This window comes from Nicrophorus vespilloides, unplaced genomic scaffold (genome assembly GCF_001412225.1).
Source record: "Nicrophorus vespilloides isolate i.1.1-1 unplaced genomic scaffold, Nicve_v1.0, whole genome shotgun sequence".
NCBI classification, from domain to species: Eukaryota; Metazoa; Arthropoda; class Insecta; order Coleoptera; family Silphidae; genus Nicrophorus; species Nicrophorus vespilloides.
Genome location: NW_017100106.1, coordinates 669291 through 693456, shown reverse-complemented (window position 1 = coordinate 693456; position 24166 = coordinate 669291). Strand labels below are relative to the sequence as shown.

The window sequence follows — 24166 nt, the reverse complement described above, 5'->3', positions numbered from 1 at the left end:
TAAATATAATGTGAAATAAACTAGAACATATATGTACATTTTTATCAAGAATAGTATTCCTAAATGCTCTTTTCCATATTTAAATAATACTATCAAATATAAATCTCATTTTTTATTTTATTATTATTACCACCTTTTCTGACACCTTTTCAGTTGTATATTTCGTATTAGATTTTCATTCACAACTAATAGAAACATTTAATAAATGTGCAAAACCTATCGAATTCAAATGAAACATTGAGCATGCAACCCCATCTACATATAAATAAAATTATAGAACCAATGATACTAAATGTGACATAACCTGAACATATTTAAATAATGGATAAACTACTTTTAAGCAATATCCGTAATGTAACGTAAAATTAATGTTTTTAAATTATATGTAGCATTTAAGTTATACTCTACTTTGTTTCTAGGCCAGAAAATTACTTCATGAAAACTATATAACCCCCAAAGATTTACTGAATTCGTGTCTAACACAGGCAAAAGATACGAATCATTTAAACGCTTATATAACATTAACTGAAGATGAGGGCAATAAGCAAGCAAAACAATCACTTGAAAGGTACCAGAAGAAGGAGGCTACTTCTAAATTGGATGGAATTCCTATTGCAATTAAAGATAACTTCTGCACAGCAAACATAAAAACTACTTGTGCATCTAAAATGTTGGAAAATTTTGTACCCACCTACAATGCAACAGTTTATGAAAAACTTCTAAATGCTGGGGCTGTGCTAGTAGGTAAAACTAATTTAGATCAATTTGCTATGGGTTCAGGAACAATTGATTCAATCTATGATAGTACTAAAAACGCCTGGGGTTACACAGAGGATGATTATTATATTGCTGGTGGAAGCAGTGGAGGAAGTGCAGTTGCTGTAGCAACTGGCAGTTGTTTTGCGTATGTTGAATTTAAATGTAAATGTGCTAAATTCTAATTTACTTTTTGTTTTTTAAAGTGCTTTAGGTTCAGATACTGGTGGTTCCACTAGGAATCCTGCTTCTTATTGTGGAGTAGTAGGCTTAAAACCAACTTATGGCTTGGTTTCAAGATTGGGTTTAATTCCTCTTGTCAATTCAATGGACGTACCTGGCATCTTAACAAGAACAGTAGATGACTGTGTTTTAATTTTGAACACTATAGCTGGTCATGATCCTAAAGATTCTACAACACTAACAAAGCCCTATAAAGAAATATTGTGAGTTCAAAAAGTAACATTCCATTAATCTTGATGAAATTTCTTCATTTATTATTCTCAGATTACCTTCAAGTGGTAAATTAAGTGTGAAAGGTTTGAAAATAGGTATTCCAAAGGAATATCATTGCAAAAATTTAGATAAAGAAGTTTTGGATACTTGGAATGATGTTGCCAAGTTACTAGATGAAAATGGTGCAGTGGTTAAGGAGATCTCCATGGTGAATACTGAACACAGTATAGTCTGTTATTCGATTTTAAACCAATGCGAAGTTGCCAGTAACATGGCAAGGTATGATGGTATTGAATTCGGACTTAGGGCAGATGAAAATTCATCCACGGAGAAATTGTATGCAACGAGTCGCAGTCATGGTTTCAATGAAGTCGTAAGAAACAGAATTTTAACAGGAAACTACTTCCTATTAACTAAGTTAACATATTCTAAATACAAAAACATTTTATTTGTATAACACATTTTATTTTAGGAATTATGAAAAGTATTTTAATCAAGCTTTAAAAGTTCGACGATTAATATCCAACGATTTTTATAAAGCTTGGGAAGATGTGCAGGTCCTTTTAACACCAACCACATTGTCCACAGCTCCAAAATACAAAGACTTCGTTAAAAAGACGAACCGCGATCAATGCGCGATGCAAGACTTTTGCACTCAACCTGCAAACATGGCTGGTAAACTAAATAATATTTAAATGAAATTAATGTGTACACTATAAAATAATAATTTTATTTTAAAGGTGTGCCAGCAATCTCAATTCCAATAAAGTTATCTAAAAAAGGATTACCTATAAGTTTACAAATAATGGGTCGCAATTTAAGTGAACCTATGATTCTGGCACTTGCAAAATACATAGAAAATATTGTAAAGTTTCCTGGAGTCAAATAAACTGTAATCTTACTTTTTATTTTCTTAAATATACTTATATGAAATACTTTAATCTTCACCAGCTGGAATGGAGTCCTCTAATCTCCTTATAAACTTAAGCCTAATTTCTGTGTTGCTGTCACCTTTCAATTGATCTTGCACAATCCAACTTTGAACATCCAAATGGACCATCTCCAAAGCACCCCTTAACACTCCACAAATAATATTACAGTATTTCAAGTTCTTCAGATCATCAGGCAACTCAACCAATTCAGTGAGAGGATTAGAGTCCAGAATGAAAGAAAACTCATCACCAGCTGCACTCCAATTAGCCACATTTGGTTGAACACCCAAATACATTTTGAAAGCCATCTGTACTTTATCAGCAGTGTCCTTAAGATCCAGACAACGACCACTCCCTGTTTTTGATAGAAAGTCTTCTACTATCCTTATACCCATGTTATATCCTAATCTTTCTAATTGCTTGCTAACATCATCAGCATTATCCAAATCCTTGATCATCTGTGCAACCAAAGCCCCATAAGTTAATGTAACCAATTCTGAATTCTAAAAAAAAAACGTATCTTATAAGAATTGTCAAATCACAACATGTTGACGTTACTTACTACTTTCTTGGTATCGATACGTGACGAAGAACGAGACATTTTAAATAATTTTATTTATCACCTTTGATTAAAGAAAGTGGGATGCAAATTTACAAAACAAGTGTCAAACTTTGACATTGACATTTAAGTGCAACCAATTGAGAACAATAAACTGTTACAGTTGTGTTATGTAGTATATTACAATGAATTTCAATAATATTCTTGTGTATTGAAGGCTAAAATTGATACTGCTATTAAATACAATAATATTTTAAATTTTATTTAAGTATTTTAAGTGCTTTTATGAATTATTATCAGTAATATATTAATTGGTACAGTTGGTACAAATGATTATTATCTAAAAATATGTGGGCTAAATAAACCAAACACCTGTTCAAAATAATAATATTGTTCTACGCACTTCTCAATAATCCAGGACAATCAATAGTAAATAGTGATAAACATATCTAGTCAGATATATAAATTTGCTTGGTTAATAAATTTCAAATCTTCAAAATGAAGAAAAAGGTGTGTAATGCATGAATTATCTATGGGTTTTATTGATAATAATAATTTTATGTTGCATAGGTGCTTCTGATGGGCAAAAGTGGTTCTGGCAAAACCAGTATGCGTTCTATAATATTTGCTAATTATATAGCCAGAGATACAAGACGACTGGGTGCTACAAGTAAGAAATTGCCTAACAGTACAAAGTCCTAAATCAAAGCCACACCTAAAATAAACAACAATAAAAGTGAACCAACAAATTTATATAGATATTTTTCAGTTGATGTGGAGCACAGCCATGTTCGATTCTTAGGGAACTTGATTTTAAATTTGTGGGATTGTGGAGGGCAGGAGGCTTTTATGGAAAATTATTTTGCATCCCAAAGAGATAATATTTTTCGAAATGTGGAGGTCCTTATATATGTGTTTGATGTGGAAAGCACAGAATTGGAGAAAGACATGCACTACTACCAAACATGTTTGGAGGCAATCATACAAAACTCTCCAAACGCGAAAATATTCTGCTTAGTGCATAAAATGGATTTAGTTCTGGAACAACAAAGGGATGTTATTTTTCAAGAACGTCAAGCTGATTTAATGAGACTTTCAATGCCTTTATCATGCACTTGCTTCAGAACGTCTATTTGGGATGAAACCCTTTACAAGGCTTGGTCCAGCATTGTTTACATGCTAATACCAAATGTAAAAGCTTTAGAAAACAGTTTGCAGCAATTTACCAACATTGTTGATGCCGACGAGGTGTTGCTCTTTGAGAGAGCGACCTTTTTAGTTATTTCACATTGCCAAAGAAAAGATCACAAAGACGTGCATCGCTTCGAGAAAGTCTCGAACATTATAAAACAATTCAAGTTGTCCTGTTCGAAATTAGCAGCTCAATTTCAAAGTATGGAAGTGAGAAATTCCGCGTTCGCATCATACATTGATATGTTCACCAGCAATACTTACGTAATGGTCTGCATGTCTGATCCTCAAATACCCTCAGAGATAACTCTGATCAATATTCGTAACGCTAGGAAACACTTTGAAAAATTGGAAAAGGTTTCCAGTTCTGCACCAGCTATTACACACCACTAAGAAAATACTCAAAATGCTCGCTGTTTTACTTTACAGCTATATGGTTACACATAAGTATAGGAATAAATGTCCTCAACTCTTGCTTTGTTCAAATCTTTTTTAAATATATTTGTTCATGTTATTTAAATTGTCTTGTTCAGTTTGTTAATTTTTGTATGAATAAATTTCAAACATGTCAACAATATTTAATGTACATATTAAATACTGAATAAAATTTGTATGCGCAATTGATTCTGATTGTCTCGTAACGCGTTTGTACTTTTTTTTATTAATATTTTATGAGAACATATTAACAGTAACAATATAAATAATTAAATCAAAATAAAAAAAAATAAAAGTATTTCCTATATACAGTCTTCAGGGTATAGTAAACACACGCGCGTATGTCGGAATGAAGATTCATCTAAATGAAGAACGAATAAAACCCAACTCTTCACTTGGACTCGAACAAAATCAATGTTTTCACTTCTTCTTTCGGTCTTGCGTGCATTTCGGGCAGTACCATTTGCCTTTGGGTTTTGTTGTTAAACCGACGCATGCAAAATGGAACCATTCTATTGGACAATCAGGATTATCACATCCAATCATTTCTCCATAGGACACTTGATGGCAAAGGCAGTATGTTGGTTCGTTAGGGTCAACAGGCATATCCAGTACGTCCCCTGGATGTGCAAATTCTATACCTTGCAAAGCTGTATCTACAACTGTTAAATAAGAATTAGTAAAATAAGAACTGATCATGACCGCATTAGCATATACCTTCTCCAATTGCAGCAGCTGCGCCATTGCTAAGACCATTTGCTCCGTTTCCTCCTGATCCAGTGTTCTTTTGCTTCTTCTTTTTGCTCCCGCGAATAGTACCAGTCGAATCCTCTTCACTTGAATTGCCGGACCTCTTTTTCTTCTCACCTTTTCCATCCTTGGTCTTCTTTCTGCCTTCTATAATATTTGCAATGATAAACAAATTCATAATTCCTTGTAAACCAATTGTTCATACTCTTTCCCACGGACGCTTCCTCTTGATTCCTGGAACTCAGCGCCTTATCTTGAATTTCCGCTTCGAATCGCGCTAAATCAGAGTCCAATCTTCTAATATGTTTATCAACTAACTCGTAAGTTTGTATTGCTAATTGCACTTTGTCATCGCCATATTCCTATAGAAAAGAAACATATTTAGAAACGTAGCAAACTACTGCAAATGTTTTCACAAAAACAATTACTAAACAAGTTAAGCCAATCATTTGTATGTTTATATCACTTTATATTACTATTTTCTTCTTGTTGGAAAATGAAGTGGTGAATCCATGAGAATTGATTATATTTATTTATTTCAAATACAAATTAATTAAGGGTTAAATTCAATATCTACCTGCTTTATGGATACTTAATATTGCCAATTGTTTAAATACAGAGTATTTTTGTGAAAGAATGTTACACATTCTACACAACCAATAATGCCAATTCTTGTAATTAATAATAAACATTTTATTATATTAAGCACTCAGAGAACTTAAAATATGAATAAATTCTTTTTGAGTTCCTAGGAACTGGCGCACCTCTATAAAATTATCAGTTTTTCTAAATCAATAATATTTTCAATTAGCTGTAAAAATAGTTCCAGGTTAAAGTTGATTGAAGAAAGGAAATAATAAAAATACCTTGGCTTTGTTAAATGAGCTTTGGATTTTATCTAGCTTTTCCTTCCTCTCATCAGAGTTTAATGCGTGGTCATTCCTGAGGTAATTATCGGCTTGAAAATCAATATTTTTCATAAGAGACTGGGCCCTGGCATCTAGATCACGCATCAATTTAAAGTTCCTTTGCAGTTCTATTGGTAAATTCTCTAAACCTGAAAATATGAATGCAGTTATTATTGTGTGGCTTGCATACACCAAATATTATTCACTGGATTTAACATTGAACAATAAGGATTCATAGAGAATGTGAATTTCAAAGAACATTTTAGTTGGGTGTGATGTAGGAGCAGTAATGATCGCACCCACCCGGTGCAGCGCGCATTAATCGAAATACAATAGTTATGTGAGGTTAAGGGATAGAACAAAAGGGCATAAAAAAATCTTCTACTTACTATCTAAATAGTGTTCCAAATACAATGCAGATGTCATATTCGTAGATTGTCAGAAGCTAACATAACAGATTATTGCTTTTGTTTTGTACGTAATGGTAATTTCGTATTTAATATTTTGGGTAAATTTCCACAAACGGGACATCAATAAAAATACTTTCAATACACAGCAGACGCACTCGCACTTTCTAAATGCAATGCTGGCAACAAAATAAACCTAAATAGTTAAAAGTCCGATGGGAGATAGGAGTAAATGCTATTCAACATTTTCTACGCACTTTTCTAAATCTACATATTTAAAGCAGATCTTATAATAACAAATTAGACACAACATGTAACTGAACTGTTCAACAAAATATTAACAGTAATTCTAATAAGTCTATAATTATTAATCAGAATTGCCAACAGCATTGCTCTAAAATTTATTATTCATATAAATTTTAAATCGCCAAAAATTTAAATTTGAGTCATCTTTCGCATATAAATTGCATAATATTGAATTTTGCAATATTTGAACTATAACTATTATATATTTCGTAATTCCGAGCATGCCACATGCAACACCTGTCGGTAAAAGTCAAGGTAGTTCATTTACCTTTGAAATCTTTCATTCGTTTCTTCCTCCAAATTAGTTGGAGTTGGAAACAACGATGGGAGCAATTAGTTTATTACAGCATTTTTTTGTTTTTGTCTTTATTCAGTGTATTTACTGTGATGGTAAGTTCTAAAATAAATACAATTAATTAAAAAACAATGAAATACATAAATAGAAATAATGCATGAATTATTTTAGAGATTTTTGAATCGGATTTGGGCGAAGACATGAAAATTGGTTTGGCCGATGGTGGATACCAGAGCGTGAAATTGAAATGTGGTTCAGATTCGATGCATGTAAACTTATTGACTGACGAAGACTTCGCCGGTGTAATTTACACTAGAGGTAGTTTCTATGATAGAGACACTTCTTGCTTCCTTGATCCAGGTTCGATGATCATAACTGTAACTGTTGTTTGAAAATTATTTTTCGATATGTTTAGGATATAGAATTGGTCAGAGAAGCTTCAACATGAACTTCAGTCTGGATGACTGTAAAACGAAGAAAGTGAGAATACAGTATAGAATACGCAAAACTCGAAAATAATATAATTTTAATCTTTTTTAGAATGGAGAAGTTTATACAAATGTTCTGGTGTTACAACATGATAAAGAGTTGATAATGCCAGGAGATGCAGCTTTCAGTCTAGAGTGCGATTTCAATAAGCCAAGAGACATTACAGTTAGCGCAAATTTGCACAAGTAATTATAGAAATAAATAGTATATGCAGCCAAAGCTACCAATCTACGAATAACTAAAGTAATGCATTAATTATAATAAACCATATTTCAGCCAACCTAGGTCTGTGATATCTAGAATAAGTCTAACGGATGCGGATCCCGGTGCTAAACACAAGAGAGCCAAACGATCTACGATCGAGAGCGAAGATGATGCGGCCGAAATAACTCCAGAGAAAGTGAAAAGTATGAGTAAGACAGAGTTATAAAAGTCTTCGCATTGTATGAGTAACTTATTTTTGCAGACTGTTCGTAAGCTACGTAAATTAAAATAAAAATTATACCTTTATTCTTAATTTTATTTGAGCACTAACCCTCCTCCCATTAACCGTTATAAAAGTTTTATATAAAAATGTAAAGCAGCAAAAAACAGGAAAATGCACGAACGAAAGGAACGGATGTTTGTTTTGCTTTTTTATTTTTTTTTGTTGTGTCGTGTGGTGTAAAATATGCATATGTGGGTGAGTTAAATATCAGAGGTAGATCTTTGCAGGCGTAATTCTTTGCTAGAATTTGAGCGACTTTGCGAATAACGCGGCCGTGGCTTGAGTTTTGTCACCGTTAAACCGTCTCAATTCGTCAACCACCTGTTCTCTAGTAAACCCTAAGGACACGAGTTCTTTAACATCAGTTTCATTGACATTGTCTTGGCTATTTCCCCCCGATGTACTGGCCCCCTGCGCATCTGAAATCATTAACGAGAAACAAAAAAATAATTTATATTTATGTTTGGCCACAGATTTGCACTAAAAGTAAATTAGTAGATGCTTTTTATTTGTGGAAAATAATAATCGAAATAGCACATGTATAAGTGGTTAATGTCTTTTTTTGCTTTCATGTCTATCGGGACTTTTAGGTTTGCCATCCGTGTTTCTCTTCGGACTACCTCGAGAAGACTCATTCGGACGCTTATTGCCTATAAATTTCAGGACGTTCAGGGTATTTAGGGACAGGTATATTATACAGACCTTTTGTGCTATTCCTGATAGCCTTCTCCAACTCCATCTCCTCCGCTTGCTTGCGCGATTCTCTGATCATATCCTCTTCTGAAGCGCTACTCAACCGAGCGCAATCTGGTAAATCGCTTTCTGGCAAGAAACGTGTTTCAGTCCCTGTTGTTCCAATTTTTAAAACATTCGTTTTCAAATCTATAGCACACTGAAATTAATATAAATTAAAATCATGTTTTCCTAAATAAAAATATTGTACATTTACAACGTTCAATATATTTAAAAATAAATTGAACGTCGTAAGTGTAATATGTAAAAAAAAAAAGAAATAAACCTGATGTCGCTTCAACATGTCTAATCCGAGCAGCATGTCCATAGGCTGCTCTTCTAGAACTGAAAAACTAGTAGTCAAATAATCTTTTTCGATTTGTATTTGCACCATGTGAATTCTTCCAATGATTTTTTGAACGCCAACACCTTTGGCGATTCCAGCCCATCGTGTATCAACTAAACGCATGATATTGCAGCGCTCAGCGCAAGCACTAGACATGATTGTCGTTTGAGCACCTGAAAAAGCAATTATTTAATGATTTCACATCACGTCTCTTTCTTCTCATATACCTGAATCGATGAAGGCTTTCACAGGATGTCCGTTCACTCTGCAATTAATATATAACATCACAACGGTGCCAAATGACTCTGGGTTGTATTCCATCGCTGCCTCCATATTGGCCTCGATATTCTTTTGGCGAATCTCTTCGGCGATCAGTCTTTGAGCCTCTGTGTCAAAAGGATGGGCGTTCATCATTCTTAAACGTTGTTTCTCTCTCTCCTGTCTAGCATCGACCTGTTCTTTAAGAACGCTCGCAAATTTCTCTGTAATACAATTAAAGATTAATTAACTCACATTAAGCCGCAATCATTGTTACTTACCGATATTTCCCGAGAGCAGTGCATCGGCAAGTCGTGGATTATTTTGTTTCAACAATGCCAATTGATCTGGATTCGCTAAAAACATGTCTCTGATCATTACTGGATCATCCTCGTTCGCTCTGGCGTTAGTTGTAGTTGGAGAGGCTATTGCTGTGGTAGCTGCAGCTTGTGGACTCCGACCTTGGCGAAAAGTGGTAGGTACCTCAATTGTGCTGAAATCTAAATTAGGAACTGCAAGAGGTGCAAAATTGATTTAATAATTCTAATAATTACATCAATAGTTAGAAACATATGTTAGTTCAAAATAAATTACAATGAAAAACATAAATTTAGATACAAAACAGTTACTTTATGAGAAACTTAATTAGTATATCAAAATTCAAATGAAACCAGAAAAATGTTGCTTTTCTGGTTCCATCATTAATAGCAAAAACATAAATCTATATAGAAAACAGTTACTTTACAAGAAACTTACATATATAAATGCAATTGAAAACAGAAAAATCATAAAATATTCTGCCTACAGGAAAATAATAATTAAATACAGCGCAAAAATATTTAAATAATTAGCACCTTTGGGCAAATTACGACTAATAAAATCAATAAATATATAATAAAATACCTGGCAAAGTTGTTTGAGAGCCTGGCTGCAGCATGTGTTGCAGTATAACTGCATCTCCATCTCGAATTCCATGGTCCCTCAGAGATTTCTTGTTGTCCATCAAAGGTCTTCCATTGAAGGCAATTACAATTTCTTTTGCTGGAAAGCCTGATTCAACCTCACAAAAGGCTTTGAAGTTCTCCAGCTCCAAATCATCAGAGACATCCAAGACAAAAATGTAGTCAGTTAGTGTTGTCACTGTTACCTTCATTTTGGTTTTTAAACAAATTCTTTTTCCAGTCTAGACTAAACGGAAATTTTCTTTCAGCAATGTAAGAGCCGATCACTTTTTAACCATAATTTTTAACCTATAATGAAAACAAACAGTACAGCTCAGCAGATATGACAGAAAGAATCTGAGGAATGACAGTTAATGTCCTGTTGAACAGTTTGGAACACAGTTGTTATGCCTTAGCGGACGGGATGACCTCTGATTGGCTGAAATGGTAGTGCAGTGGTAGTGGTGGCATGTGGTGGTAGGGTGAATCCTTTTGTTTGCGCCCGATTTTAAAAATAACAAAATCTTCGCACTATTCTTTTTGGCATAAACAGAAGTCTTTGTTTCTATTTATAAATCGAAAAGCGTAGGATTTTTATATTCCAAATAAACAAACGTCAGCAGACGTTTATTTTTTGTTTTATCTGCATCATTACTAACAAGTAGTTCAAATAACATACATAACTGATACTACAGTTTTACAAATTCTATATTTTGATAAATTATATAATGTACTGTAGATATAACTGATGGAATTATCGGAATTAATAAATTCTAAAAAGGGCTGTTTATAATTATTTTTTGAACTAATTTTGCTATATCGAGTGTCAAATTGTGTCAAACTCAAAGACCGGTGACCGGTGTCAACGCATGCGCATATCGTAAACAAAACTGCGGTAGTTTTCCGTATATTGTTTTTGTATGTATTTTTGTTGTAAATCACCGGAAATTTCCTTTGATTTTAATTAACAATGTCGCAAAAAGTAGATTGGTCGCAATATGTTGATCAGCAGGAAAAATTGGTCACCAATCAAGTAAGATTAAATTTATGTAGCATCTGACTTAACCTTTATCACCTAAAAAATATGTATGTAGATTTCGCAAATCCAAGTGAGTTCCGCGACGGAAACGACAGAGGAAGGTAAAAAAGATGAACTATCTCCTGCTGAAACAAGTTTACTTCAAAAAATCATTCGTAAGGGTTTGGTAGAAAACAAAAATGATCTTGAGATTCAGCGCAAGGATCCCACATCCCCACTGCATTCTGTAAAGACATTTGAGGCTTTAAATCTGTAAGCGTGTGTTATTTTACCTCCCTTTATAAAAAGAAAATGTTATTTTTAGTCGACCCAATTTATTGAAAGGTGTTTATGATATGGGCTTCAATGCACCATCAAAAATTCAAGAAACTGCTCTGCCAACATTATTAGCAGAACCACCACAGAACTTAATTGCACAATCTCAATCAGGTACAGGAAAAACTGCTGCCTTTGTGCTTGCCATGTTGAGTAGAGTTGATGCATCCAAGAAACATCCTCAAGTAACTTGTTTATCATTTAAAAATATTAGCAAATTCTATTATTTTCTTTTATCAGGTGTTATGTCTATCTCCAACATATGAATTGGCTATACAAACTGGAGAAGTTGCAGCAAAAATGGCCAGATTTTGTCCAGAAATTGAACTGCGCTTTGCCGTAAGGGGCGAGAACTTGACCGAAGGCACTAAACTATCAGAGCATGTTATTATTGGGACCCCAGGAAAAGTTCTGGATTGGGGCATCAAATTCAGAATGTTCGATTTATCCAAAATTAACGTTTTCGTCTTGGACGAGGCCGACGTAATGATAGACACTCAAGGTCACCAGGATCAATGTCTTAAAATCCATAAGTAAATGTTTTTAGCATATAAGCAATTTCAAGTTTTCATGGTTTATGTCTTGCTTTTTAGGAGTTTGAGGCCAAATTGTCAAATGATGTTGTTTTCAGCAACCTATGAGCAGAAAGTAATGGATTTCGCTGAAATTATAATTAAAAATCCACTTATTATTAGATTGAAACGCGAGGAGGAAAGCTTGGATAATATTAAACAATATTATGTAAAATGCAGTAATGAAAAGCAGAAGTACAACGCAGTCACAAATATTTATGGAACACTGACTGTTGGACAAGCTATTATATTTTGCCAAGTAAGTATTTATTGTTGCTCATACAACGTAAGAAATACGTAAATTTTAATTTTGTAATGAGTATAAGGTAATCATATGTTATTTCTAATATGTGCATTACAGACTAGGAAATCTGCAGCATGGTTGGCCGAAAAGATGTCTAAGGATGGACACGCTGTGGCTCTTCTATCTGGAGAATTAAGTGTTGAACAGCGAATTGCAGTTTTGGACCGTTACAGGTCGGGCAAAGAGAAAGTTCTAATAACAACCAACGTCTTATCGAGAGGTAATTTAGTTTTGTTAAACTATGGTGACCATTATTTATAAACATTTGAATTTAGGTATTGACGTAGAACAAGTTACGATCGTCGTAAACTTCGATCTCCCTGTAAATGTTCATGGAGATGCGGATTGCGAAACTTACCTACATAGAATTGGTAGAACTGGCCGTTTCGGTAAACACGGAATTGCGATCAACTTAGTGGATAGCAATCAATCGCAGCGTGTTTGTGAAGACATCGAAAGACATTTCAACAAGAAAATTATGCTTCTAAATGCCGAGGATTCAGAGGAGATCGAGAAGATTGGAGTATAGGAGGTCGCTTGTCTCAAGCCGACGATGGGAATATTTTTATATATATATATTTGCGAAATATGAATAATATAGGCTTAACATTTGTTCCAATATTGGATGTTTTTTATTTTTTTTAAATAATATTTAAATAAATGCGACGAGATGAATTTTCATTGATTAAAAAAAATAATACAAAAATTAACTAACTTTTCTTACAGACAAAACTATATATAGTAAATAAATAAGTTAAAAGTTCCAATAATAAGTTATCAAGCAATAAAGTTTTTAATCTATAATATTTATACACTATCTGGATTTTCCTATTCAAAAAGCTATTTTACATAACCACCTACAAGTCTAAGAATTATTAATTCTAATTATACAATATCACATGAAAGTTACACTCCAAAAAAATATATATTAAATAATATAAATTTTCTTTGTTATTTTAAAAAATCTCCTAGTTCCTTTCACAGTTGGAGTGCAAGTAGTGACTAATTGGTGATGCTCTATATAAAAATAGCATTAGGAAGATACAGTATTATTTTGTTCGTGTTTGTATTGAACATAAATTTATTCAGATTTACACATAAAGCTCAAAGCATAATTCACAAAATATGAAGAAGCAATTTCTATTGCATTTGGATACTAAATAATTACAACAACAAAGTGAAACAGAAAATACATAGAGATCACAGTGATATTGCTTATACATGTTATCCACTCGTATTTATAAACCGACAGAAAACAACAAAAAATTAGAAATAAATATGATTTCAAATCAGTCAGTCCATTGTAATAATAGGTTCATATATCAATAAATGCAGACTCAGTTATATACATTTTGTGCAATAACTTATTCATCGGTTTTATTCCGAATGTATTCGAAATATAAATACATTTATGCCAAGTTTTAAAGTCTGCGACTAATCTGTGATATACTATTAATACCCACTTAAGAACGAACTATTATAAAAATAATAAATATTCTTCATTTTAAATAATAACAAAGGTGGTATGTTTCACCAACTTAATTAAAATACGATCATATTAATTTAGGGTTTAAATTGTGTACTGCTCTCAATGCCTGTGTTTCTTGCTGAACACTACATGTACAATTCGAAGTACGGAGAAGACTAAATATATTGTCCAGTTGAAGAAAAAATAAATGAAAGCGCTATGCCTTCCTCGTTGCTGTCTATAAAGTCATATCTATTCTACCCACTTCACTATTGTTGCCAGTTCTTCTTGGGATACCGGTTCGGTTGTAACTGCTGATGATGCTTTCTGCGTTCCCTATCCCGGATCGGTCTCCAACCCCACGACTTCCGGCGCCTCCAGAATCTGTTATATTTTCAAATAATAGGTGTTCCATGTTAATACTTATTTAGTTAAGTTGTATACAGCAAATAGAGTTCTACTTACTTCGACATTCTACTGTTCTGATCATGATCGGCGCGGGTATGTGCAGAGTGTGATAGAATCCTTGCATCTATTTTTTACAAGAGTTAGTAGATGATAAGCATTAAAACACTAAAGCTAAATTATATGTCTAATATTTGATAAATGATGAATAAAACTACACAATGTAAACTAAAGCTTTTTACACAATGACCTGTTTAAAGAACCCAATTTATGTAGCAAAATGCTTCTAAACACTAAAACAATGATATTTTTGTTTGTAAATGCAAAATTAGTAGTGATTGTTTTTTTTAAATTTTATTGTTGTCCTGAATCTTATTGTAAAGTAAAAATGTACTTACGATTAAATTCATCGCTTTTTCGTTTTCTGTTGTATCGCTGCAGCGGAGATTGAATGGGCAATAAATTCGGTTTAACTTTATTGGGTTGATTGGCGTAGGCATAATTGCCAACAGTGCAGCTCCTTCCTTTACAGGCCATCAATTCCCGCAATTGATCATGAAGGAATTGCCGTTCTTCCGGTTTCAATTGGTCAATGCGATTTTGAAGCTCGAACGGATCTGAACAGTAAGCAAGTTGCATATTACAAGATTAAACAATCCATTGGTCAAAAATCTTACCAATTCTTAAATTATAAAAGGTGGCTAGACCAGTTACGAACTCGCAATAAAGTAAATTGTGCGTTGAATTGATTGTCCTCAAGCAGTTGTAAGTATTATTATTGGCATTCATGCAGAAACAGAACGGCCCGGAAGTCCAAAGTGGGGCGGTGCGCCAGTGGTCGTTATCGTGTCTGAAACAATGAATCTTCTCCGAGAGACATTCTTTTTCTAATTGCGCCTTCTTTCGCAACTTTCTTGCTTTTTTCTTTAGACGCTCCTCCTTAATGCGCTTCCGCTCTTGCCTCGCCAACTCCCTCTCGTCCGGTCTGTGGGGCTCTGGTTCAGTTTCGCAATGGCAATATTCAACTTCTGATTTTTCAGGATCTTCTGTCGTCCCTGATGGTACAATTTCACTTTGAGTATACAAGTCTTGAGTACTATGTTCTGGTCTGATTGTCGTAGTTGTATGTTTGATTTTTCTTGTGACCGTAGTTGAAGGCTTTTCAGTCGTTGTTGTAGAAGTTGTCGTCGTCTCAGTTGAAGTAGTGGGAATAGGAGTAGTAGTAGTAGTTGTTGTACTAGTAGTAGTAGTAGTTGTTGTACTAGTCGTAGTAGTTGGAGTTGTTGCATCAGTTGAACTGGGATCACTATATTCTGTTGTAGTAGTAGAATGTTTGTGATGTTGATGGCGATGATGATTTGTATTTAATCTTGGTTCTTGTGTCGTACCAACAATTTTCCTTCTTTTAGGAGGTGGTGCTTCATCTCCATCAACTGTAGGCCGCTTTCGTTTCTTCGAAGCCCTATGATTAGTGATTTCCAAAGTGTCTATGGTATCGTCCGGTATATTAACATATTTGGAATCGAAATTCGGTCCAGAAATGTCCAAATTATTATTTAAGGTTGGGAATTCGATGCGCTCAGTTGAATTGTAGTCGTTGACATCTGTGTGCGGTTTGGCCTGTTTTAAATGTCTCCTTATCTCTTTCAAATTATCCAATTTCTGCTTCAACCGCTGAATTTCATTGTCGATTTGCGTACGCGATCGTCGCCAAGCCTTTCGGTCTTGGTAAATCATACTGGAACAATTTATCTTTCCATCTGATAGTATAGTACAACCTGGAGTTGTTTCTGATATTTTATTTGTATCCAAGTTGATCTTCACAGTTTGTTCCTCTGGTAATGTAGCATTAACGGCCTGTTGAATATAGTGTTAGTAATGGTTTCTATGGCAAACGTTTTATATTAAGCTCTTACCTGTAGGCCATTAAGAGTAGTTTCGATATTTTTCATTACGGTATCCACGTGTTCTAAGGTGTCGCGTTTCTCTCTATGCGATAAATGATGTACATTGCTTTCGTTTAAGGAGAATAATTGATCGCTTTCAATAATGAATCGTTTATTTCTTTGTAATCTGTTATTCTTTGGTTGAGTAGCATTGATCTAAAATGGAGAGAGATAGAAGTTAATTTGAATAAAAAACAAACAATAGATTAAAATCTTACTGGTATTTTCTTATAAACCAATCCTTGTCTAGTGAAGCAAGCACACTTTTTGAAGGTTTTCTGTGGGAAGTGCAGCTGCTGCTTGCATTTGTGTTTCCTCCATTTCCCATGCTCTTTCTGGCAAAACCATTTTTGTCCATGTACGCAGGGTAATTTAAACTCATCCCTTAGACACTCAACAGCTAAACGCTGAAATTTTGTGGCCGGAGGACCCGGTACAGGTAACAATTGATTATCCAACTGCATTTCTCTAAAAAGCTCATCTCTGTTATGATCAACATTTATTTCGTCCTCATCGAAATCATCTTCGTTGTCATCTATATCCAGTTCGTCCACTTCTAAATCCAATTGATCTTCCAGCGATGAATCGAATGACGGCTTTGAACTTACTTCTTCCAATATGAACTTCGTAAATGATGGTAAAGTGGTTGGTACAACTGTCGTAGAGGTAAAGTTTACGTTTGCAGCAGCAGAATATTTGTTATGAGATTTCTGCTTAGCATCAGGTTTTTCGCGTCGTCCTGAACTGTTAACAATCAAATATATTGTATTTTTAACCGAAAAAAAGAAACAATAAAAAGACTTACCTTTCAATCAAAAATGTATCTGGCCACTTGTACTTTTTCGGCTTTGAGTTTAAGAAGAGAGGCAGAACAGATCTTCCATCCATGTGTGAAGGTGCTTCTACACCTGCCATATCGAGGAATGTTGGGGCCAAATCGATATTCAAAATAATGTCGTCAACAACGGTTCCAGGTTCCACTCCTGGACCTCGTACCAAGAACGGTACGCGTACATCAAACTCGAATGGAAAACTCTTTCCCTAAAGAATATTATTAGAAAGGTCAGTACATGAAGCATTGATGATGTTAATTAAATCATACTTTTATCAACCCAAATTGACCCAAATGGTATCCGTGGTCTGACGTGTAAACGACATACGTATTATCCAGTTCTCCAAGCGCTTCGAGTTCTTCGACGACTCTTTGAACGGCGGCATCGACGGATTGCAGAGTCTGCAGTCTTTTGGTCATTAACAGGTTAGTGAATTCGCGATGAATAGGTTTCATTTTATTCGTTATCTGCAATATCCATTGCTTGTCGGGATTCGGAGCATAGTCATAAGAAGGTGTGCTGAAAGTAAAGTAATATAAAATGTATATTTTTGTTTTGTTTAATGTAGTATTTAATAAAATCAAATAAGTAAATACAGTTTGTTATATAATGTATAATATACAGTAAAATATGTACTCAAATATAAGTAACGCCATTTACAAAATAATGTTACTTTTTATAGAAAAATGTATGTAAATGCATAGGAATTTACTGTGCGTTTAACGTACATTCACTTAACGTACGATAATTTGTGTACTGAGCATATTAAATTACTTTATTTATTAAGTAAAATATGCTGCATGTCTTCTATAAAGATAATAAAAAAGAAAACTAAAAAGTTGTAAATTTTTATTTATGAGTTGCTGGAGGTTTTCGTGTTTGGGAGCCACTTAAAAATGCTGCCGGTGTTCCTCCCTTATGCGAGTGTCTTATTTTATTTTTCAGCAGCGATCCAGTATAACCATGTCAAGTGGACCCCCTTTTTGTTGTTCGCCATCGTATAAGGCTATAGAACTTAATTATGTTGCAGTCCTTAGTGCCGTCATCGAAATGTAATGAAGACACGGCCATATACATAAATTACATACTCGCTTCGTTTTTTTTATATTACAATTTTATTTTTCTTACTATATCTCTTCTTTGGAGAAAGCCAACATACAATATTCCTCCCTGTGTGTGGCATAAACGTTATTCTATGCAAAGCATTGCGTTGCCCACGCCGGATTAGGACGCTAATTAATGTTTAGCCTCCACGGCGAATGAATAGGAATCGGACTGTTTAATGTCCGTCTTTTTCAGCAATTACATTCTTCATTGAAGCTCCTGTTTAATTTACTATGTATTATCTGATTTTTGAAACAGATTCGTTTCTGATCATTTTGCTCGGTAATTGCAGTAGAAAGTCATGTATGAAAATAAAAATATATTAATATATTAACCACTTGACGCGTGCTTTCCACGAGCATCGTACGGGCAGATTTTATTTCAACTTGTTTTCGGAATATATTTGCAGAATATAGCATACCAAAAAAACTTATTGAATAATTTCCAAATGAACCTTTTATTTCTATTGTCGTGTCCCAGGGTTGGAATTCTGGACACAGTGGAATATTGTCTGGTGTTGTTGTTGTGGAGTCTCAGTAGTTAGGAATTAAATAATTCAATTGGTTTAAAATGGGAGTTGTGATCGGGAGTAGGGTTTGTTTATATTGATGACTAAGCGTTCCCACGGGAATCGGCCTCGGTGGTTTTGTTTATTAAAAGACCGGGACAAATTCCTATGCATTTGTTTATATGAAAAAGATGATCGATTACGATTGTACATGTAACGATCTTTATATATTTATAATAATGACTTGAATTCTGTATAAAGGTATAGGAGTATCGATGGGAATGTTTACGCTTGGTCCCTTTTGTTTATATTAAAGTGTATCGAACTGGAGAATCACGGTAGAGATTCCTTTATGCTAATGTTTATATAATAATGCGACTAAGAGACGCTTTGGATGTCTCTAGTTCGTTAATACACTATACTAATAATAACAATTACAATAATAATGGTTGGACACAACACTATTATTTGGTGAATATTTTCTAAGAAAATTTTAAAAATTTGTCAATTTTTGGACACCAATTTTCACCAAAATCCAACTGTTAAGTGGTTAACTATTATATACAATTTGTATTGATGCCATTTTTGCTATGGTAGTATTTTCATACAGATATGAAAAGAATTATGAGAAACTATTAAAAAAGGCAATTTAAAGCAATGATATTACTTTGCAGCCTTTTGCAGCAGTTAAATTTTTGTTTTATTATTTTTTGCTTATATTATTATAATTAATTGATGAACACATTTGGTTTATTACAAGATATTGAAAATCTTCCGATGTTAAGATTCACATTAAAATGAATCGATTATTAGTTAAATAAATTAATACGTTTCACAGATTGCATCAAACAAACATTGATCTCAATAATATTATTTTACTTTGAAGAATGAACGATCTATTTATCTAAATGGTGTTATACTGAAGATGTTTATTGCTGTTAAAAATAATTAATTATTACAGCAATTGAAGAGTTAATAAACTCTAAGATTGCTTTGTTTACTAGTTAGAACAATAAGGAAATGATGTATTTTATAACAATTTGGATTCTTAGAAATTAAGTTATTTTATGAAGCAGAATGATTAAAATGTATAAATGCAAATCGGTTCAATATTCTATTCTTATATAACATCAAAAAAATATGGGTTCTTTTGCACATACAATTTATATTTGTAGCAACAGAGACAACTTGTTAAAAAGTATATTTATAGGTATGTGACTATTTTATATAAAATAATTCAATTAATTAAACGACACAAAACTTAAGGTAAATCTACAAGATTCTAATACATTTACTTTGATTTATGTTCTCGATAACTGCGTAGAAAATCCAGTATCCTTTAAATAAATTATATAGCAAGTCCCCATTAATTGGGTGCGAAGTAAAAGTTAAAGTTGAGCAGTGGCGTGTGTCAATCTTCTAAAACCCCTCCGAAACGCACTCGAATATGCATATTAATGCTATTCAAATAAGTCGTTTCCAGTTTACATTCACCAGATAGCGTTTTGCTATTGCCATTTCATGAGCGAAGATAGTGGTATTTCAGTACCATCAAGAGAACTCGCGCAATAAAAAATTGCGCTCGTGCGTTTCAGTAAAGAACAAGAATAATAAACCGAGCGAAGCCGCACAGTTATTGCATTTAATAACACAATCAATGAGATTGGAATCGAATGATTTAATCGGTTTTCGACGGGTGCAACAAGTCAATTGCTCTCGATATCCAGTCTAGACGAAGTCAAACGACTGAACGATCGACCGTCCAGCGCAAAACAATCTCTCGCGCAAAAAAATATCGAAATAACTAGAACAGAATAAAAATTCCAGATATCAGAAATACCCTCTGCGTATCAGGATTTTTTATTATTTATATTGCGATGGAGGGATGACGTTACTTCCCTCGCAGAGAAAGTTTTCGCGGTGCTCTTTTGGCTCGGATTCATTCATATTTCCAAGTTGAAAATAAAACCTGTTTAAAGAAGGATACGAATATCTCCCCCTTGCGAAAATAAAAAAGGTAAATGTATGCGCGCTCGATGCAAAGAGAACAAGAAATTCCGAACGGCGGATGAGATTCAAGCGAGGCAACAAAAATAACAAGACAACGATAATATTTGTCCTTTTATCCGACTTTACCTCCGAGAAGCCTACGTTTCTGCGGCATATTTTTTTTTGCAAGTAACCCACATTGCATTTATGTCATTTGACTTAAAGGGATTCTGCAGCTTATGGATTTTATGAAAATTATCCTCGCATGAATTGAGCAGAAGATATACTGTTTTATGAAATATTATGAGGGTAATTCAAGGCCGAGAAATGTATATAAGGCAATACAACTACTATTGCATACCTCAATAACTTTTCCAAATTATCAAATGAATCATAATGTAATTATTAGTGTAAAATACATTTTATGAGATTCACCAAAAAATCGTGTAATAAATGCACACATGATATTTAATTTTCAGGACAACTTTAAATGAAATATATTTGAATTACGTACTTTTATGTAAAAAAAAATAGTGACAAAATCATAATAGTTAAAAAATTAAGCAGAAAGCCAATGAATATTTGTAAATTAAAAAATAATTTTCAAAAAATACTCTTTTTTAGCTCTTTAATAATTAAAAAAAATCATTATTGCGTTATATTTCTTGCAAATTATAAGTAAAAAAAATGAGTAGTACTTACTGGTGAGTGGTAACATTGAAAAAGAGGTGCGAATATTGTGGGGCAGAATCTTCTGGTCCATGCGGGGCCGGGAAGGACATCGTCAGCATAACTGGTTTATTAACATTATTCTTTTTCGACTGGCGGAGGAACGCTATAGAATCGTTCGCTATCAGATCCGAGTAGTAGTCCTGCAAAACAAAACCAGAAGAAGAGTGAAAAAACCGAAGAGAGGAATATCATCATCATCATCATTATAATCTGCGTGATCATGATCCATGGATGCAAGGTGACGAAGAGGATGCATAAACTAAGCAATAGTTTAGCGGCGGAAACTAATTTGAACACGCACATTCATAACAGCTTATCTCAAATCGAAATCAACGTGATTTCAAGCCGACCACATAAATAAATATGTGAGAGTCTGTGCTTTTATTTTTCCATTTCCTTTCAATTAGCTGCATCGATCCATTCAGGAGGAACAACCAACAACCAACACTCGACGAAGCGTTTTGAAAGGCGCAAGGTGAACTTGTACATAATTCAATTGTTTGCGCAACTGGTATAATTGATAAATCGCACTGTCTTCGGCTTCGCAACGTAATGAACAAAATTATTAACGCATTTGCAAATGCTATAAATACACTATTTTAATTGCACGCTGAGTTACTTAATACGTTTATGATATATCTAGATTCAACATTATAGTAATCGCTTTGAATATTGCATATTACCCCATGTCCGGACGAATAATTTATGGGAATCAAAAACGAAGATGTGGGATATTGTTTACAAAAAAATAAATAGCATAAATTAGAAGGTGCCAGTTAATTCATTGAAGACAATAGGCACGTGGGATTTGTACTTGATTAGTGTGGGAATTGGTGATTGAGCATTAAATGATGCTTTAACTAAATACCTAAATATTTTGCTATCCTTAAACGGGTATTTCTAAGTGGATAATTATATAATTTGTAATAAAATTATAGTTGATTCAATCAGGTTCAATATGTAATAAATCTAATTAAATATATGTTAAAATCATATTTTCTGATAAACATAAGAAAAGAAATAATATTTTATAGTCATTTAGATAAATTACTTTATGCGTGTTATTCGTTTATCTGTATGGTTTTCTATGGAATTTTTGATGTAGTTACTGTTTTATGTAATAATTTTGTATAAAGTTAAAAAAAAGAAAATAAGTTGTAATAATCCTTTTGTCGGTTCAAACCAGTTTTGTAGAAAAATCGTTTTTTTTTGTATAAACCCTAATATTCACTATATAGTATTAAAAATCGCTATATCAAATATATTTTATAATAATAATAGTTCATATCAAAAATATGAAATTTAATTTCATTCGACAATGTAATCGGTAATTTCATTTCTATTCATTTTATAATGAACACAATAATGAAGCTGTATAAAAATAAAATATTTGATTGCCAATCAATTTATTAACTTTGAAAAAAACCTTATAAAAATAACATAGAAGGATTTATTAATTATTGGTGTTGTATTATTAAACTTAATTTTGGGTGTGAAGACACCGCACAATTTATATTTTGGTTTTATATTTGAGAAAAGCATCAAAGAAATGAATTATTGCAGCATGAATCAATTAGAAAAAAGATTGTATTAATTGAAAATGTTAATGTGTGAAGCGACAGCGCAGAAAGCGTTGAATAAGAATAGGTTAACAGCTTTAATAGAGGTGAATCAGATTATGGTAGGTTGACAATAGATTGTGATAAAGAAGGATGCATCACGGATGAATGGAGGCATGACAGAGATGGATTTTTTTTTTCATCTTACCGTAGCAAATTGAAAGGATATTGACCAGGATTATAATTGTTACCTAGAAGAACATGCCTCGACATTAAGATTATTTGCTTCGGAATTTATTTAAAATTAAATTTCATAATATTAATTACTTCACTATCAACATAAATAAATATAGAATAAATATAGACTTTTAATGTAAGTAAATGATTTAAAACCGAATTGATTGAAAATATTAATAAATATTATATTTGTAATAAGTATAACATGATATAATGGCTTAATAATAAGATATTGGTCTTGGATGAAATTATGTAAAGCTACATTCATTTAATATTAATAAATGTTATTATAATATACAGTGGAACCTCGCTTAACAAGCATAATCCGTTCCAAAATTTCCGGATTTTTTCTCGTATTGTGAAACAGTTTTTCCTCACATAAAATAATGTAATATACGATGCGTTTCATTTTGCGAGTCATTTTTCTTACAATTTATTTTGCTCGTTAAGCGAAATTCTCGTTATGCGAGATTCCACTGTATTCCACAAAATTACTTCATTTATATTCATTACAAATATAATATAAACATCAATAAATACAGAATAATCAATAAACTGTAATTGGATTTTAATTGGTTGGAATTATTAATGAATATAATTTTTGTAATAATCTTGCATTGAATGTACGAATATAGATCAATTAATTTTGTGTTACGCATTTAAGTGGGTAATAAATCAATGTATTAAAATTCTAAGCATGTGCAAATGAATAGAAATAGAACATGATAACTCCTATATTGGAAATATCCGGATGACCGGAGGCTGATCGTAAATTTGAAAAGTTTTGTATGTACAAACGGATAGATTCCATTTTAGCAAAGTAACGAACTTTCACCGCTAATTAAGTTTCATATAATAACACACTTAAATTCCATTAAGTGCGATTTATCGTAGGAGGAAATGCGGA

The 24166-nt window shown here is 33.1% G+C and overlaps 8 protein-coding genes across 13 annotated transcripts in view; 4 read left to right on the top strand and 4 right to left on the bottom strand.

The window, feature by feature from the left end:
* The first annotated feature begins 273 nt into the window (after positions 1–273).
* Positions 274–2120, top strand: LOC108568256 (glutamyl-tRNA(Gln) amidotransferase subunit A, mitochondrial). The gene is made up of 6 exons (XM_017929229.1): positions 274–354; positions 420–904; positions 963–1202; positions 1264–1629; positions 1685–1887; positions 1953–2120. Exons 1-6 carry the CDS (start codon positions 322–324, stop codon positions 2099–2101), a joined length of 1476 nt encoding a protein of 491 aa, XP_017784718.1. The 5' UTR covers positions 274–321; the 3' UTR covers positions 2102–2120.
* Positions 1922–2815, bottom strand: LOC108568257 (trafficking protein particle complex subunit 3). The gene is made up of 2 exons (XM_017929231.1): positions 2707–2815; positions 1922–2647 (listed from the first exon to the last, which is right to left on the bottom strand). Exons 1-2 carry the CDS (start codon positions 2743–2745, stop codon positions 2150–2152), a joined length of 537 nt encoding a protein of 178 aa, XP_017784720.1. The 5' UTR covers positions 2746–2815; the 3' UTR covers positions 1922–2149.
* A 214-nt stretch (positions 2816–3029) lies between these two features.
* Positions 3030–4413, top strand: LOC108568305 (ras-related GTP-binding protein A). Its single transcript, XM_017929304.1, has 3 exons — positions 3030–3213; positions 3274–3373; positions 3473–4413. Exons 1-3 carry the CDS (start codon positions 3202–3204, stop codon positions 4285–4287), a joined length of 927 nt encoding a protein of 308 aa, XP_017784793.1. The 5' UTR covers positions 3030–3201; the 3' UTR covers positions 4288–4413.
* A 115-nt stretch (positions 4414–4528) lies between these two features.
* LOC108568306 (inhibitor of growth protein 5) lies at positions 4529–6702 on the bottom strand. Of its 2 annotated transcripts, none has more exons than XM_017929305.1 (5): positions 6194–6343; positions 5946–6136; positions 5285–5441; positions 5047–5226; positions 4529–4991 (listed from the first exon to the last, which is right to left on the bottom strand). In XM_017929305.1, the coding sequence occupies exons 1-5, from the start codon at positions 6246–6248 to the stop codon at positions 4750–4752; spliced, it is 825 nt and encodes a 274-aa protein (XP_017784794.1). In that variant the 5' UTR covers positions 6249–6343; the 3' UTR covers positions 4529–4749. The 2 variants fall into 2 exon arrangements, with proteins under 2 accessions (XP_017784794.1, XP_017784796.1); XM_017929307.1 differs by lacking the exon at positions 6194–6343 and adding an exon at positions 6377–6702 and having other exon boundaries at positions 4538–4991.
* Positions 6703–6983: 281 nt separating this feature from the next.
* LOC108568282 lies at positions 6984–8107 on the top strand. The gene is made up of 5 exons (XM_017929264.1): positions 6984–7090; positions 7167–7355; positions 7411–7475; positions 7536–7669; positions 7761–8107. Exons 1-5 carry the CDS (start codon positions 7024–7026, stop codon positions 7912–7914), a joined length of 609 nt encoding a protein of 202 aa, XP_017784753.1. The 5' UTR covers positions 6984–7023; the 3' UTR covers positions 7915–8107.
* A 16-nt stretch (positions 8108–8123) lies between these two features.
* LOC108568281 (protein DDI1 homolog 2) lies at positions 8124–10864 on the bottom strand. 3 transcript variants are annotated; one of them, XM_017929260.1, is made up of 6 exons: positions 10211–10864; positions 9589–9819; positions 9277–9531; positions 8990–9222; positions 8674–8863; positions 8124–8390 (listed from the first exon to the last, which is right to left on the bottom strand). In XM_017929260.1, the coding sequence occupies exons 1-6, from the start codon at positions 10458–10460 to the stop codon at positions 8212–8214; spliced, it is 1338 nt and encodes a 445-aa protein (XP_017784749.1). In that variant the 5' UTR covers positions 10461–10864; the 3' UTR covers positions 8124–8211. The 3 variants fall into 3 exon arrangements, with proteins under 3 accessions (XP_017784749.1, XP_017784750.1, XP_017784751.1); XM_017929261.1 differs by having other exon boundaries at positions 9589–9807; XM_017929262.1 differs by lacking the exon at positions 8124–8390 and adding an exon at positions 8459–8621.
* Positions 10865–11130: 266 nt separating this feature from the next.
* On the top strand, positions 11131–13284 carry LOC108568280 (DEAD-box helicase Dbp80). Its single transcript, XM_017929259.1, has 7 exons — positions 11131–11281; positions 11343–11539; positions 11592–11787; positions 11843–12135; positions 12196–12433; positions 12536–12698; positions 12754–13284. The coding sequence occupies exons 1-7, from the start codon at positions 11219–11221 to the stop codon at positions 13005–13007; spliced, it is 1404 nt and encodes a 467-aa protein (XP_017784748.1). The 5' UTR covers positions 11131–11218; the 3' UTR covers positions 13008–13284.
* Positions 13082–24166, bottom strand: part of LOC108568279 (extracellular sulfatase SULF-1 homolog) — a 103220-nt gene continuing 92135 nt past the window's right edge. For 2 of the 3 annotated variants that reach the window (XM_017929257.1, XM_017929256.1), the window contains 9 exons: positions 21434–21603; positions 17400–17649; positions 17103–17338; positions 16516–17041; positions 16268–16453; positions 15029–16208; positions 14750–14968; positions 14412–14478; positions 13082–14330 (listed from right to left, as the gene is read on the bottom strand). In XM_017929257.1, coding sequence (XP_017784746.1) covers positions 14216–14330; positions 14412–14478; positions 14750–14968; positions 15029–16208; positions 16268–16453; positions 16516–17041; positions 17103–17338; positions 17400–17649; positions 21434–21603 — 2949 coding nt within the window. In that variant the 3' untranslated portion in view covers positions 13082–14215. The remainder of the gene's footprint in view (positions 14331–14411; positions 14479–14749; positions 14969–15028; positions 16209–16267; positions 16454–16515; positions 17042–17102; positions 17339–17399; positions 17650–21433; positions 21604–24166) is intronic. The other variant, XM_017929258.1, reaches the window with a different exon arrangement.